The sequence below is a fragment of the Camelus bactrianus genome, chromosome 15, assembly GCF_048773025.1.
Source record: "Camelus bactrianus isolate YW-2024 breed Bactrian camel chromosome 15, ASM4877302v1, whole genome shotgun sequence".
In the NCBI taxonomy this organism is placed as follows: domain Eukaryota; kingdom Metazoa; phylum Chordata; class Mammalia; order Artiodactyla; family Camelidae; genus Camelus; species Camelus bactrianus.
Genome location: NC_133553.1, coordinates 41,422,269 through 41,437,466, shown reverse-complemented (window position 1 = coordinate 41,437,466; position 15,198 = coordinate 41,422,269). Strand labels below are relative to the sequence as shown.

The following is a 15,198-nucleotide window of genomic DNA, read 5'->3' as shown; positions in this document are numbered from 1 at the left end:
ATAGGGCTGATACCCCACACTAGTATCGCTTTCACATAGACAGAAACCCAAATCAATACATCGTGAGAAGCAGAATGAGGGTTTCTTAAGAAGCTGGGGGAATCAATTATTACTGTGATGCAGAAAACTTGATTCTATTGTCGTTTTGCTTTATTTGCCTTCATCCCCGGGTACTTCATGTTGAAGACTCATTCAGAGCTCCTGTCTGTTCAGTAATCTTGCGTGAGTTCACACCTTAGATATTTCCCTAACTGTCTGGATTTGGACATACTATACTATGTAGGACTAAGTATTGTTTTGTGTATTTTCCAAACAGAAATTTCGGACATTTTCTGTAACAATTCATTTTAGGAAGAGCAAGAAATCCAGAATAATTACATCTACTTTAGGAAGTTACTAACCAAATGAGATGCAGCATATAAAGCTGCCTAGTCAGCACAAAGTAGCTTCTCCAAAATGAAGTAATTAAATTTATGATTACCATTTCTGCCCAGTCTTTTGGGAAACTTGATTCTCTCATCCTATGTATTAGGTAGCCTCCAAATTTCTTACCTGTGCTTTGCTTTGATGTACGTTCAAATAATTGATACAGATATTAGGGAAAAACAGACAAGGTAGAGAACTTGATGCAGCAAACACTTCATTCTACACTGAAATCATTTCATTAATAAATCACTGGCACATAAATGTGCGGCCAGCTATGGATCGGCAAAGTGTGGCAATTGTTTCCCTCCATAACGCCTGCAAGGTATTAAGAGACATTCTGTCCAATACTCTGCTTAAATCCACACAAGGGTGCATGCACAAATACATACAACAAACATGTGAGTACCCATATCCAGTTTACGGTAAAATATCAAACCATTCTAGCAAGTCTTGTCATTCAGTGAACCATGTCACCTCCCGGTAATGGCCAACTTTGGCACTGATTACTCACATACAGTTTGTTTAGCTAGCTCTTCAACATACTTCTTCATTTCAGTCATCTACTATTTTTATCTGTTTGAAAATTTACAGGATGTTCTCTCATCTGATTTCTGTTACGATGCCTTGACTTCATCTGTGACCACATCGTCAGTGTCTGCTCTCTAACAGGACTGCAATTCATAGAGGCCTAAAGATTTAAGTTAACTCAAGGGAGCTTATCACTCTCCTTCATTCTCTCCCCACAACTTCAGTTACCTTGTATCTACCTTTGTTGTTATTTTACTCCTCTTTCAACTTGTTGAAGGTTGTGTTGCCAATCTCAGGGCATGGAGATTTCTTACAGTTCTGCACTACTTCAGGGTTATTTGTTCACACCGCTCCTACAGCACTCATAGTGCCATTTATAATGTTGTGCGTTAGCTTTACTCGTCTTATATTTGCATATGTCGTCCCTATTGTACTGTGAGCACAAACTGAAGTAAGTGAAAATTATTAAGGACAGTGTGTAGTGAGAAGAGTGCTACTTCATGAGCCAGATAATTGAACTCTGGTCCCTTATTTCCTGATCTATAAAATGTTGAAGCAGGACTTCATGTATTGTAATAACTCTTCAAACTCGGAATGCTTTGACTACTGTAATAGCCTATAAGCTCCCTAAAACAGGAGACATGTCTGTTCTGTTCATTCTTATCTTCCTGGGCACTTACTATAGGAAATATCATATCTTCATTCAGACAACATAATTTCATTGTATATAAGCTACTCATCAAGGTACTTGGGCTAATAATATAATTTTTAAAACATCCCTCCCCTCATGGGTTTTCTAGTAAGAAGAGAAAGATAAACTGAATAATATAAGCTTATCACTGATGAACATAACTTGAATAGTGATCAGAAGTGCCGAAGTGTTGAGTTTGCGGTTTTCAATACATCACACCTAGGGGATGGCTATTATCAAAAGACAAACAATAACAAACTTGTTGGCAAGGATGTGGAGAAAAGAGAATTCTTGCTCACTGTTGGTAGGACTGTACATTGGTGCAGCCTCTATGGAAAAAAGTATCAATGTTTCCACAAAACTTTAAAAACTAAACCTCCATAAGATCTAGCGGTCCCACTTTTGGTTATATACCCAAAGCAAATGAAATCAGGATTTGAAAGAGACCTCTGCACTCAGCATTATTAACAATAGCCAAGGTCTACAACCAACCCAAGTGTCTGAATATTATTGAATATATACATGAAATATTCTATATAGAGAGAATAATGAAGAAAATCCTGTCATTTGCAACAACATGAGTGAATGTGGAGGACATTATGTTGATAAAACAAGCCAGACTGGGAAAGATAAATATTGTATGATCTCACTTATATATGGAATCTTAAAAAAAAAAATTGAATCTTTAAAAGCAAAGAGTAGAAAGGTGGTTACCAGAAACTGGTAGGGTGGGGGATATGGGGAAATGCTGGTCAAATGGTACAGAGTTGTATGTAGGATGAGTAAGTCCACGGCTCTCCTGTGCCAGCATGATGACTGTAGTTAATAATACTGTATTGAATATTGGAAATAGTCTAAGAGAATAGGTTCAAGATGCACCCATCATAGAAAAAATGTTAACTATGTAAGGTGACATGTTAATTAGTGTAACTAGTAATCATTTCACTATTTTCATGTGTATCAAATCATGTTATGTCTTAAATAATACTATTTTTTAAGTGTAAATTATAAAAAGTGAAATATGGCATTGTGTACTTACATACTACTGCCTGTACACCCATCTCCTTTATAATTGAGAGCCAGTTGATGTGGGGTCTGCTTCACAAAGGTAATTTTTTGCAATTGCAGATCTGGGACACTTTTTACGGGCAGAAATTTTAAGTATTTTTCCCCTTTCCACTTTCTACAATTTTTCTTGTAACTGGTCATTAATCAGACATCAGTAATTCTCTGATCTCTTAAACTTCACTCGGATGCCAAACAAGGGTTCTTTGCAGATGAACCAGTCAAGCGAGTGTGTGGTTTTCGTATTTACTGGGGTAAATAAATATCACAACCCAAGACAGACGCTGTTTGAGGTCCGTAAGGACAGAAGGATTAGTATGTAAATAAACAGTACTTCCATCTGAATTCTCAAAGAGCAAAAGAGAGGCGAGAACAGAGACCAGTACATACATTGTTTAAGCACAGATGCCTGCCTTTCAGCCACTAGTCAATTTAGGGCCTTAAACCAGAAGATATCTAATATCCTTTTATGACTTAGATTTTTATTTTGAAAATTCCCTATAACCTATGAGTTTAAGAATAATGGAATGTTCTACATTCTTCATTACGTAGGACCATTAATACGTCTTTAAAAGGTGTTCTAACTCCCCAGAAGCTTAGAACCATTCCATTATGGCTTCCTTTGGGATCTGGCTCGGCTGTACCATGAAAGTGATGACTAACAGGCGCACCCTTTAGTGCTCAGTACTAATCCGTCGTGCCAGGCCCTATTCTGTGTGCTGTTTGTGCTAACTCGTTTCTTTCAAGACTGTATAAAGTAGGTTAGCTTCTTACCCAGCAGGTGAGAGAGCCAGAATTCCAGTAATTCAAGTAAGTTTCCCTCCTTCTTGGCCTTTCATAGTAGCCGTACTGGAACAGGGTTAAAAAGCGGGGGAGGGACACTAAGAGCCTAGCATAACGGTAGAGGGGGAGGCCCATCTGTCCGAGGGCAGCCCTGCCTCTGAGAGCAGTCAGCTGCTCCTCCCTTCTCCCCAGTTACCTACTTCCCTGAAACGCAAACATCTCCTTCTCCCAGCAAAGGCCCCCAGACTGTGAAGCAGTTTGGAGCCTGGTGCAGCAGCCCTCACGCCCATGCCTTAGAGCTGCGGTGCTTGAACCTCGGTGCGGAAAAATAACCACCTCAGGCAATTATTAAATGCATATTCCTGTGTCTTTTTCTCAGTCTGATTAAGTAGAGGGTGGAGCGCTAAATCTTACTGTTTTTAAACGGGGCTCTCCCAGTATGTATGGTGCCGGTGATGTGCAGACTTGACGTTCCACACAGCACCTGAAACACAGCCGCCTCTGCCTCTGTCGGTCCCAAGACTTCGGGCACATGACTGGTCTCGTGATTGGAAGTAAATAATCCTGCCCACGTTTCTTACCTATTTTTAAGAGGTGAATGACTCTGTGCTGTGTGGTTTAACCTCATTAATATTGCCAGTTTCATCAATGGCTGTATCTTCAGGTCTTGAAATTGGCATCAACACTTCACTTGTCATTTATCCTTTAAAATGAGAAGATGTTATCATTAGTTAACTTTAAGGGAATGGGTGGTCATGTACAACTCCTACAAAGAAAAGGCCACCAAAATCATATAAATGAATGTAGTATTTTGATGTATTCTGTGCAGCACCCCAACATAAAGCTAGGAAACCAGAACCTGAAAGATCGAAGTGTCTACCCAAGAACATACAGAGAGAAGAGCCAAGAGTGGAGGCTTCTCCCACCACTGCACCTGGGAGCCCCCACCCCCGGGTCTGACTCCCACATGGTCGGTGATCACAGGTGCTGGGAGGCAGCATGCACCCCTCCAAAAGCAGGCTGGACCCCAGTGAACGTGCCCCATGTTCCTGAGCACAGACCACTTGGGAGTTGACCAGGGGAACCCTGCTTGTGCCAGGGGTCAAGACTACAATAGATCATCTGCGGTGGGACTCTTAGGAATACATAAACCCTGGGTGTGACCAGCAGCACTCAAAGAATTATCCTTTTTACAGAAGAGATGTTTGTGGCTTGGTCTCTAAGTAGCTATAAAGCTTGAGAAATTCAGGTGAAAAATCATTTCTGGAGGAAAGGGGAGGGTATTTGCCTATTACTGGGTATTGACCAAATGACTTGCAGAAGACAGAAGCAGAGAACACTTAGGTCCCTGATGGTGTGCTGTGTGGTTTCCTCCCAGCCCCACTGCCTCTCAAACCTCTTCCCGAGGAGTGATCTACAGGCGTGGGGCCCGAGGAAGCAAGACCGAAGCCTGGGACTATGCAACTCATTTAAAGTTTTTTAGAATTCAAGATGGGAGGTAGAAGCAAAAATTCCTATTAGAATCCTGGCCTGAAGTATAAATGTGGTTGATAACAGATATACACACATAGATAAATTATTATCAATGTAGGTTGTGTCAATCACGTTGGAAATCAGAGTCAGAAATGTTTGTATTTAATGGGTCAAGTTCTGTTTATCTTTCCACCATGGCAGTAGTGCCTGCTTGGATCTCACTTTGGGGAATGGCTGTTGCCTTGTTCGGCCGTCAGCAGGTATGGGCTTGGCAGAGCCTGACCTCCGATCTGTGAGCTGCTGCTCTGTGCACCAGGCAGCACTGACAGAAGATACTTTGGAAAAGAGTTGTCTCTGGAGTTAAGGTTAATGGTTTGGATTTGCATGTGTTTCTACTATTTTTTTTCACATAGCTTTTCAGTGGAAAGCAGACAGAGGTCTGGTGTGTAACCCAGGAATCTAAAACCCACCCAACTCATGGGCCCAAACATGTTTCACTGATGTGATAAGCTAATCACTTTGGCTACTAATTTTCAGAGAATCCAAAGAAAGGTATCTGTAAACAGGAACGTATTATTACAAGAATTCTCATGGGATATTCACATTAATAGGCTTGAGGGAGAAGAAAGCCCTGCAGACTCAGGCGTGCCTTTCATTCCAGGTCCCTGGGCCCAGAAAGCTTTGATTTTGTGCCTCACTCCCTTCTGATACCGCAGCAGAAAGTCCAGGATTTCGGGATGGCAATGGGGCACCCAGGAAGTCTAGTGTGCCATGTACCACGTGCGGGGTAGGCAAGCAGGGCCAGGCAGTGGGACGTGCCAGGTCACCCTCCCCCGGCCCCTCCCAGCAGCCCTGACAGCTCAGAATGGCATCTCAGCTGTTCCTCCCGGGCATCTGAGCCATAATCGGCTTTCTCCTGCCTTGGACTCTGTTTCTTTACTTTCCTTGCTCAGCTGTCCTTGAAAATTAACAGCAATATGACTTCATTTTTTTTCCTTTTTGAGGCTGCTGCTGTGGCAGCTCCTAATAACTCGATAATAAAGTGCAAGAGACCATTAAGATTGGTCTTGCTTGGCTTTTACTCACCAGCCTCCGTGATAGGCGTGGTCAGGACAGTGCGTGATGGTGAGTGCCAGAAGCCACAGGGCCCCAGCAGGACAGGTTAGCAGGCCGCCTGCACCTTCCCCAGGCGGGGCCCTCCCTGACCCGAAGGAGCGTTCTGCGGAAACCTGCGTCGGAGCTTCTGAGTGGAAGCTTCAGGCGACCTGAAATGGACTGAAGAAGGGAGAACTTTAGCCTTCCTGGGAGGGGCAGGGTGGTGTCACCCAAGAACCAGCTCTGAGAAGAAACAGACTTGGTGTAAAAATCCTTGTTCTGTTGATGCATTTCCCTGTCCAGGAGACATAGGATCACAACATCACGGTTTCCCAAGTCGTAAAAGGTGATAACCTCCACTCTGGCAGGCTGAGAGGGTTGAAAGAAAGTGCCCGTGTGACACTGGGAGCACAGAGTATGCGGTGTTTGCCTCTTTATAAAACAGTAACTGAAACCCACTTTCCATCACAGACAGAGGTCAGAATCAGTGAGGACTCTCTAAGTTATTATTAACCAGTTCCCTTTCAGTAAGAGTGTGATACCGCAGATCCAGGAGTCTCCGAGTAGCCTCAGCCTTCTCACCCACTGTAACACACGGAAATCTGCAGGCTGATAGAAACATACATGTTTTATGTATCATCCCCATCGGAGGTGGGAACGGAGGGGAGAAAATAGAATCCAGATATCATATAACTACCTGCAGGGTTAGAGCTTGCCAGGGACCTCAGAGGACCAGAGCACATGACATGGTGCCTTACAGTAATATCATACCTGCCATTGCTGGCTTTGTAAATACAAGTACAATTTGACAGTTACTAACATCTGCTCTAAACCTAGCATGCAATGTATTTGCAAAGGGAGTGGAAAGGACTTTGATATTAGTCACCAGGCAATCGTATAGAAAAGAAGCTGAGTATCTTCTGGGTTCTGTTTACATTCTTAATAAAGGGGCTATTTCAGATCCAGCCTCAACTTTTAGTAAGCAGACCTAGGCAGCTCCATTCATAGTGTCTTCCCCAAACAACCAAGAGAGCTACCCTTGGAACCAAGAAACATAAGCATTTTGTATGTAATAGTGCGACTTAGCACTCTGAAGTGGGCGTCACTGTCCTCACTTCACAGATTAGGAAACTGAGGCTCAGAGAAATTAAATAATCTGCCTGGGGTCACACAGTCAGTTGTGAAGACAGGATTTGAAACCCTCTGGCTCAAATGAGCTCTAAACCCCCGTGCTCTACTCATCAAAAAATAAGTCAAGCTCGTCTTGCTCTCCATAGAGAAAGGACATGGATGGCTTTTATAGCTTCAGAAAAGAGATGCGGTCAGGATTGTCGGTGAGCAAAGAGCTGTGAGGACGGCCATTAGGCTGCCAGGCAGAGGTAAGGGTGATATGTCACGAAGAACAAGCATTGGCCCGAAGGCGGGAGGCTGGAGCTCAAACCTGAACACGGCTTCTTCCTTGTTGGGGTTACGTTGCACCCATTACTCATCCTCTCTGAGCTCAGCTTCCTCCCCTCATAGAATTGTTGTCACCATCAGCACAGTGACCTAGGTGAATCTGCTCTCCTAGTTCTAAGGCTCTAGGTGAAGGTCAGTCCCACCATTGACTTCCTCTGGAATCTTTGGAAGTAGTTCCTGACCCCTAAGCCTTCTCATCTATAAACCAGAGCTGAGGAGACAGTGTCCTTCAGTGACTCCCTCCAGAAGCTGTTCTCCAACTGCTGTGGCCTGGAATCTTTGGGTGTGCTGTTAAAACATGGTCCTGAGCTCTGCAGGTTATGCCCCAGCACCACTGGATGGAGCCTGGTAATATTCAGGGTAACGCTCGGGGAAAGGCCACACCCTCAGGATCACAAAGAGCAGCGATTTCTGCGGGTAAAGATTTTGACCAAGGCCACCTGTAGCTCTGCCGGCACCAGGCCTCAAGCCCTGATACCTAGATCCTGTTCTGACTGCACGGCTGGGCTCAAGAGGACATCACAACTCTCACCTGGGCACGGGGTTTCCATCGAGGGTTGGATCCTAGAGTACACTGCTGAGGCTTCCAGCACCCCTCAGACGTTTATTAAATGGTTAAACATCGTTCCCTTTTTCTTGTTCCTCTGCAGACACGTTTGCAAGCAAAGTGGCAGCCACCCAGGACCAGTACGCCGACGCATCCATAGGTAACGTCACTGGCAGCAACGCGGTGAACGTCTTCCTGGGCATCGGCGTGGCCTGGTCCATCGCGGCCATCTACCACGCCGCCAACGGGGAACAGTTCAAGGTGTCCCCTGGCACGCTCGCTTTCTCTGTCACTCTCTTCACCATTTTTGCTTTCATCAACGTGGGGGTGCTGCTGTACCGGCGGAGGCCAGAGATCGGAGGTGAGCTGGGTGGGCCCCGGACTGCCAAGCTCCTCACGTCCTGCCTCTTTGTGCTCCTGTGGCTCTTGTACATTTTCTTCTCCTCCCTGGAGGCCTACTGCCACATAAAAGGCTTCTAAAGGAACAATCAGATATAGTAAATTTATATATATATATATATACAAATATATACATAAAAAATTATGTATAACGAACAGAGGAAACTGACATTTGTCATGTTCACTTACCTGCTGATGGAATCCAGCTTCAAGAGCATACTCTGTACCAGGGCCGAAGGGAGCCACCATCACCTCCCCTTCCTGGGGCATCGTCACGTTGAACAAGGCTTGGAGGCAGGGCCATCTTTGCAGCTCAGCCTAGGAGGGCTGTGTTCTCCCCAGGTTCATAAATTGTGCAGTCTTTGATTTGTTTTCTGTTTTTGCTTCTTTTCGATGGGGGAGGGGGAGGTGGTTGAAGTCAGGGTTTGTTGTTTTTCTTTGTGGGGAGGTGCGGGGGGGGGAGGATCAGGCTTGGTTGCTTCTCTTGTGGGAGTGAAGACGTATCTAAATGCAAACGGGAAAATGGAAATCATTACGATGACTCTCCTTTTCTCCTGAACACTTTAAAAACCATTTGGTATTGAGAAAGGAAGTGGGTGTGGAAGCAGCAGCATGCCCAGGCCTTCACCCTGTTACTAAATTTCATGCTGGCCTCTGGAGCAGGAGCAGAGGTTGACGCTGCCTCCAAGAAGAAACTTGGGAGCTCGAATGGAGCCAAGAAAAGTAGTGGCTCTTGATCCCGTCTGACATTTCAAGGCAGGACGCCTGGCACTCCTGTCAACAGGTACAGGAGTGACGTGCCTGGACTCCCAGGAGCGCGCACAATCCTTTCTTCCTTAGCTCTTTAGCTCTAGACCGTGATTAGCAAAGCCCCCATTCTGGTGTTCCAGCCCGGCCAACCACCCCCAGGTCCCCGCCACCCCAGCCCCCTCCCACCCGCCCTTCATTACAAACCGGAAGAATAACTCCATCGAAAAGCACGCCATCCCCGCCCCCCGTTTGCGTCAGTGTGTGTCCCCGTCCCGTGCTGCTGTCGCCTGGGGTCGTCTGTCGGTTTTCTTTTCAAAGCGTCCATGGCTTGCACAGTCCTGTCCAGTCACGACCGCACACTCGCTCCTCCTCCCCGGGCCTGTGCGGGAATGTTGTCGCGGTACCTGTTCACAGCGCATGGATGAAAACCCGATACAGCCAAACAAAGCGCGCCTGTATATAGTAGAGCCTAGCGTACCCTCGCCTCCCACTCGGCAACGCGGACTGGACGCTGAGGACATGAGTGAGTTTCCTTTTCACCTGAGTTGTAACTTTTGTTGAGTTTGAGGCGGGATCAGAGGAGAAACATGGCTTCTTGTTCGTGGGTGTGCACGTTCATTTCTAAGCAGCAGGAACTGTTACCTGGAAAGTTAGCTGTTGAGAGGACAGCAGGCAGACTGCAGAGTCTTCACGGAGAAGCCGCCGCGCGGTGCGCGGCAGCGGCCTCTGCGGCCCAGCTGTTGGTGCGGGAAGGCCGAGGAGGAGGAGGGCCCTGTGGAGCAGGGGATGCATTAGATGTGCCCGGGCCCTGGACGCTTCCGTTCCCACAACGCCCCTGCCCCTAAGTATTTATTATTATTTCACATCTGCTCTGTCTGGCACAGATGATAGATCGTGCTGGTTTGTTTCGTTTTTCGGGGGTTTTTGTTTTGTTTTGTTTTTAATGTATTTGGAGCCCTGTTTCTTTCACCAGCCAGACCCCTCTGCTTGTATCTGCAGTTCCTGAGGAGGAAAGAAGCCACAGGGCCTGTAAAAGTGTGTCTTCACTTACGACTAAGGAGGAAGCAACAAAATGAGATTAGTGCCTCCCCGGAGGATTGCCCTGCAAGGTTTTTTAACCCTGGAAAAGGAGTGGCTCTATTTCAAAATATCAGAGAGCATGTGGATAAACCCAACATTCCAAAGCAGTGAGTCCACAGATGAGGATAAATGCAAGGACTTGGGCCCCCTCCCGGACTTTTCTCTATCTGTAAAGAACCCCAGGATGGAGACACCCCTAAGTGCTCTGTATCGACTCAGAGATACTTAGCTCTCACCAGCCTTCTCTTCCGCTGAGTAGTCACCATCGTCCACCATGTAATAAACACTGGAAGATGGAATGAGTAATTAGATGTTAGCGACCCACTCAGTATGCCAGGGTCTGTGCTACCTCCTGGGGACTGAGTCCTGGACAAGACGTCCAGATCCCTGCCCTCAGGGGGTTCACAGTTAATGTGACTGCCATTTTCGTGAGTAAAAGCTAACATAGCCACATGGAAACAGTCTGATCTTGCAAGGAAAACACCATTAGGAAACTCTCTTGTATAAATGTTTAAAATTTCTTTAACAGATAAAGTATAAGGCATAGGTTAGGAAAAAGTTTCCTGTGTCTCCTTAGCCAACCTTGCAGATCCTGTACATCTTCCCATTTTATACCAGATAGGGCAATCATGTTGGTGATCCAAACCACCGAGAAGGCCCGGTCAAGTCCAAGTTCTCTCTTTGTCGGACAGCAGTACTTTTCCATGCCCCTTCAACACCTCTACCATGTCTCATGTCTCCTGGACACTCCCCCTGACCTGTCACGGCCCAACACACTGGTGGCCTGACTCCTTTAGGGACACACTCTAACCCATTTATTTTTTTTGAAGATTTATTGAATGGAAAGCTAGCCTAGAAACACCAAGTAGTCAAGGGATGCAAGTTGTTTAAATATTAGAAAGCCTTTGCACTCATGTCTAGCCATATTTGGAATGTTACTAATCCCGTAGCAAATTTTCACAGAGGACTTTAAGAAATCTTAGCCGTTGGTCAATTTCAATTTCAAAGCTTTTGGGTTTGTTTGCTTTTTCAATTTTCATGTTATAGGGAAAATATGATTCTGGTTGTTCAGGGCTGTATTAGTAATTATAGTTGTGTAAAATTATTTCATTCTGTTTGATTTTATTTTGTGTGTATTGTGCACAGCTTTAGGGGGGGAAGTGCACGAATTGAGCTGTTCCTTATAAATGGTACACACTATTGACACAGACAAATAAAGTTTCTAATTGTTTCTGATTTAATCACCAGTGATACAGCATATTCTGTACGGAATGTTTTCTCTATCCTCATTGTCATCTACTTCATCTTTTGTTTTCATGTTTGGAAGAAATAAAGACCAAAAAGGTATTATTGTGCAATTGGTATCCTCATGCAAACGAAAGAAAACAGATTCCCAGTTTCAACTTGCCAATGTCAACCTTTTGGTCATGCAATGTTTCCTTTTAATGTCCCAAGAGATCACAGTGTCAGAATGTTGCCTGACACTGTTGAGATAAATGTTGGCTGCTTCTCACATTTCACTGATTTTTTTTTTCCATCTTTTGGTACCACTTTATCTGCATTCTTTCTGCATCCAAGAACATGAACCCATACACAGTTCCACATCAAACCAGCGTTTAACGTGTGGAGTATTTATATCAAATCAGTCCTAATAAAATTGACCATCAGAAGTGTGTAACTAGGTGCTTCCCAAGGAATCTTTGCTGCATTAATACTTTCTGACTAATTATGTAAATTATTAACTTCATGTATCACATAATCGAAACAGTACAGGAAGAGGTGACACCAGAAATGAAGTAAGCACTTGTGGAAAAAGTGACTTCCAGTTTGTGTACTTACTTCCAAATCTGTGTTAATATTAGTAGATTTCGTTCTTACTGAAATAGAATTTGGACCTGTAGATGAGACTTCATTCATCTGATTGTTTTTAAAATTTTCTTTATAATTCCTCATTATATCCATATATGGTCATTCATGGAACAATTTCATAGGCAAAGGTTATTTTCTTGGAGCAACAATGTGTCTCCTCAGACCCAATCTTTCATTTAACACAAAATAAGCAGCCAACATTTACTTCTTTAGCAGCAAAAGGAGTAATTCAGTGACCAGGGTGGCCTTGACTACTTAGCGACTCTTTGGCAAAATGCTGTGGCCTAAGGATTCTAACCTCTTATAAGCTAGTTTTTATTCTTTCAAAGATTCTGATTCGAGCCTTAACCAGTGAAGATTTTATAGAGCTTTGGTCTTTGGGTTCACAGCATAAAATAAATACACTAAGTTTTTTCCCTTATTTTACATATATATATTATATTTTTTTTCTTTTTTTTTTTTTTAAAGCATGCTGTCTTAACTTTGCGTATCCTGATAGGTGGCGCTCATCCACAATGAGACTTTCTAAAGCAGTACCTTCCCCTTGACTCCAGGGGTCTCACTATTAATAAAAGCTCACCTTCCACGTGGCCTTGTCCACAGGGGTTTGATTCATTGCTGATTCCACAGCCCAGGGCCCCTGTTCCAAACCTGTCAAAATACAGAGAGATTGATCAGTTTGCACTGCATACATCTGAGGACTTCGTGGATGCAATCATAAAAATAACAAATTTCCTCTGGTAGACAATGAAGCCCTCCATTCTCTAATGATGACCAAACTTCACTTTCTCAAGACTGTAAATCAGCTCCTTTCAGACTTCTTTCAAAGTTTCCTTGCTCAAGGTATGAAGTCTCTCTTGTGATTATGGTTTTCTGGGTCTGATCTTGGGCAATGACGTTTGGAGCAAGTCTTGAATATAGTTTCATAACTTAAAAGAATATTTGGCCATTTCATGATCAGCCGTGTCCAGCACTGGATCTTACCGTGACCTTCAAAAGATCCTTGGCTTTTGCTGTAGTAATCACTTCACTAGCTGTTGGTAAAATTGAGCATTTCACCTGATAAACAAGTGCAATATGTAGAACAGACATGCAAAGTCACATTTATCTTACAGAAAAGGAAAGATGCCGTTACAAGTGGACTCATTAACATTCACTCAGCTCTGCCTACAGAGTTTTGATAATGGATTGCACTTTTGTTTTATGTTCTTACCATTTCTAGCCACACTCATTGTCTTCCACCCACTTCAAGTGCCGGTCGGTCCGGATGGTATTCCACCTGCAAAGGTAGTGCAGGAAGGTGAAACAGTGATAGGAGGTAGTTCACTCATGAAGCTTAATCAGGCCATGGTTAATAATCTCCCGAAGCAGAGAATGTCTTACCTATAGAAGGAGCAACCACTGAGCGGTGGGACTTCCCCGGCAGAGTGCTTTAGCTTTCCAGACAAGTAATGGGTGAGTATTTAGCTTGACTTTTTCCCTGCCTGCCAAGATACCCAAAAAGATGAGTTCAGAGGCTCTCCCAATTCTCAGTTGTGTCAAAAGGTCCTCTGGTTTAACCTCCTATGGGACATTTAAGTCAGCAGTCATTGTATAAGTTACTGTTGATTGGTTGTAGAACACATTGTATACATTACTTTGATTGATTTGTAGAACAGAACATTACTTTGTAACTTGAAAAAAAGCAACATAACTTTGTAGTTAGAATTATGACCCATGTCTTCACAGGAAGACTTGCTGACTGGAAGTTGCCTGGTAATCAATGCAGAATTTTCTCAGATGCTTGACCTGTGCACATTCTTTAGAATCATTCAGTCCTAACCTTTTTGAAAGATCCAAAGAGGTGTCCCCTTGGGGAACATGCAATCATAACCTTTCTTCTCCCAGTTTCCAACCTTTGTGGTTCTTCCATGTCTACTCCCATCATACTCATTACTCTCAGTGATGTTCACTGTTAGCTCTCAGCCATGGAGAAAAGGCTTATGCTAAAATTACTCTGGGCATGTTTTTCTGAAAGTGAATTTGTCATAGGAAAAAATCAAATATAAAGACATTCCAGCTAGAAAACAGTCATTAGATCATATTGTGGTACGTCTATAAATGTTTAGGACAGGATTGCACCCTACAGCTGCACACTGCAGCAAGATTGTTGACTCTGATCCTCTTTGGATCATTTTTCCTGTTTCAGTGCCCATCTACCTAGCCTTTTATCCTACCAATATATGTAGGTATGGATCGAGGATAAAGGCCCCCTCATATATTCCCAAAGGTGAAGGGTGTAAACCTAGAAAAACATCATATATAGCTTCCATGCCTCCAAGAAATGTGAGTGGGCCAAATGCTTCTCTGGAGTTATTATATGCCTAATGTGCAAATGGTAGGAAAATTCACATTAATAACCACACACACTGACTGAGAGAGAAATTAGCTAACTTCAGTGTTACTGAGTCAGTTTTGACAGTTAATGCCCAGCCCTCCTAATTTGTTGACTGCAGACAGATCTACCTAGCCAAATCCAAGAGTGGTGTGTGTGTAGCGGGGGGAATTAATTTACTAGAATGATTATACAGCCCTCTATACCGGAAGTTGTTTATTTGCCTAGAAGGATCTGGCCAAGAGATTTTCCAAAGACCTTTCCCCTACATTCCCAAGTTGAAATAACCCAGGTTTAACTTACAGAACTTTTTATTAGACCCCTTGAAGCCACATAGTAGGACAACAGATAAATTCTCTAAGGAGATCTCTCCTGCACATGTGATCCTAGGTTTGCAAAGACCCATCCTTCACTGTGAAGATCCCCTTCTTCCAAGTGGAAGAAACAATTCCATTAAATAACCAAATATATAACCACTTTTCAAAAATATGTCACCTAAAATAACAGACTAAATTATATAAATATTTAACATAATACTGATATGCTCAACCTGCCTCGTTCTGAGAAAAACAATTTTCTTTGTAGGTACGTTTCTCTACCTTCTTATACTCACCTTAACATTAAACTTCAAAAAAAAAAATACTCCAAGGAACAAATCTG

General features: G+C 43.6%; 1 protein-coding gene and 2 long non-coding RNA genes across 22 annotated transcripts in view; 1 reads left to right on the top strand and 2 right to left on the bottom strand.

Moving 5' to 3' along the window:
* LOC123612043 (uncharacterized) overlaps positions 1 to 8,187 on the bottom strand; it is a 36,754-nt gene extending 28,567 nt beyond the window's left edge. For 2 of the 3 annotated variants that reach the window (XR_012511897.1, XR_012511898.1), the window contains exons 1-2: positions 6,053 to 6,444; positions 4,075 to 4,196 (exon numbers count right to left, since the gene is read on the bottom strand). This is a non-coding gene — a long non-coding RNA (uncharacterized LOC123612043). Of the gene's footprint in view, positions 1 to 1,977; positions 4,197 to 6,052; positions 6,445 to 8,051 lie in introns of those variants that run through there. The other variant, XR_006719201.2, reaches the window with a different exon arrangement.
* SLC8A1 (solute carrier family 8 member A1) overlaps positions 1 to 11,642 on the top strand; it is a 394,897-nt gene extending 383,255 nt beyond the window's left edge. For 8 of the 18 annotated variants that reach the window (XM_010967683.3, XM_045504834.2, XM_045504835.2 and 5 more), the window contains one exon: positions 8,170 to 11,642. In XM_010967683.3, coding sequence (XP_010965985.1) covers positions 8,170 to 8,546 — 377 coding nt within the window. In that variant the 3' untranslated portion in view covers positions 8,547 to 11,642. The remainder of the gene's footprint in view (positions 1 to 8,169) is intronic. The other 10 variants (XM_010967691.3, XM_010967688.3, XM_074378768.1 and 7 more) reach the window with 3 other exon arrangements.
* Positions 11,643 to 12,372: 730 nt separating this feature from the next.
* Positions 12,373 to 15,198, bottom strand: part of LOC123612044 (uncharacterized) — a 227,328-nt gene continuing 224,502 nt past the window's right edge. Inside the window, exons 3-5 of the long non-coding RNA XR_006719202.2 lie at positions 13,548 to 13,648; positions 13,378 to 13,443; positions 12,373 to 12,815 (exon numbers count right to left, since the gene is read on the bottom strand). This is a non-coding gene — a long non-coding RNA (uncharacterized LOC123612044). The remainder of the gene's footprint in view (positions 12,816 to 13,377; positions 13,444 to 13,547; positions 13,649 to 15,198) is intronic.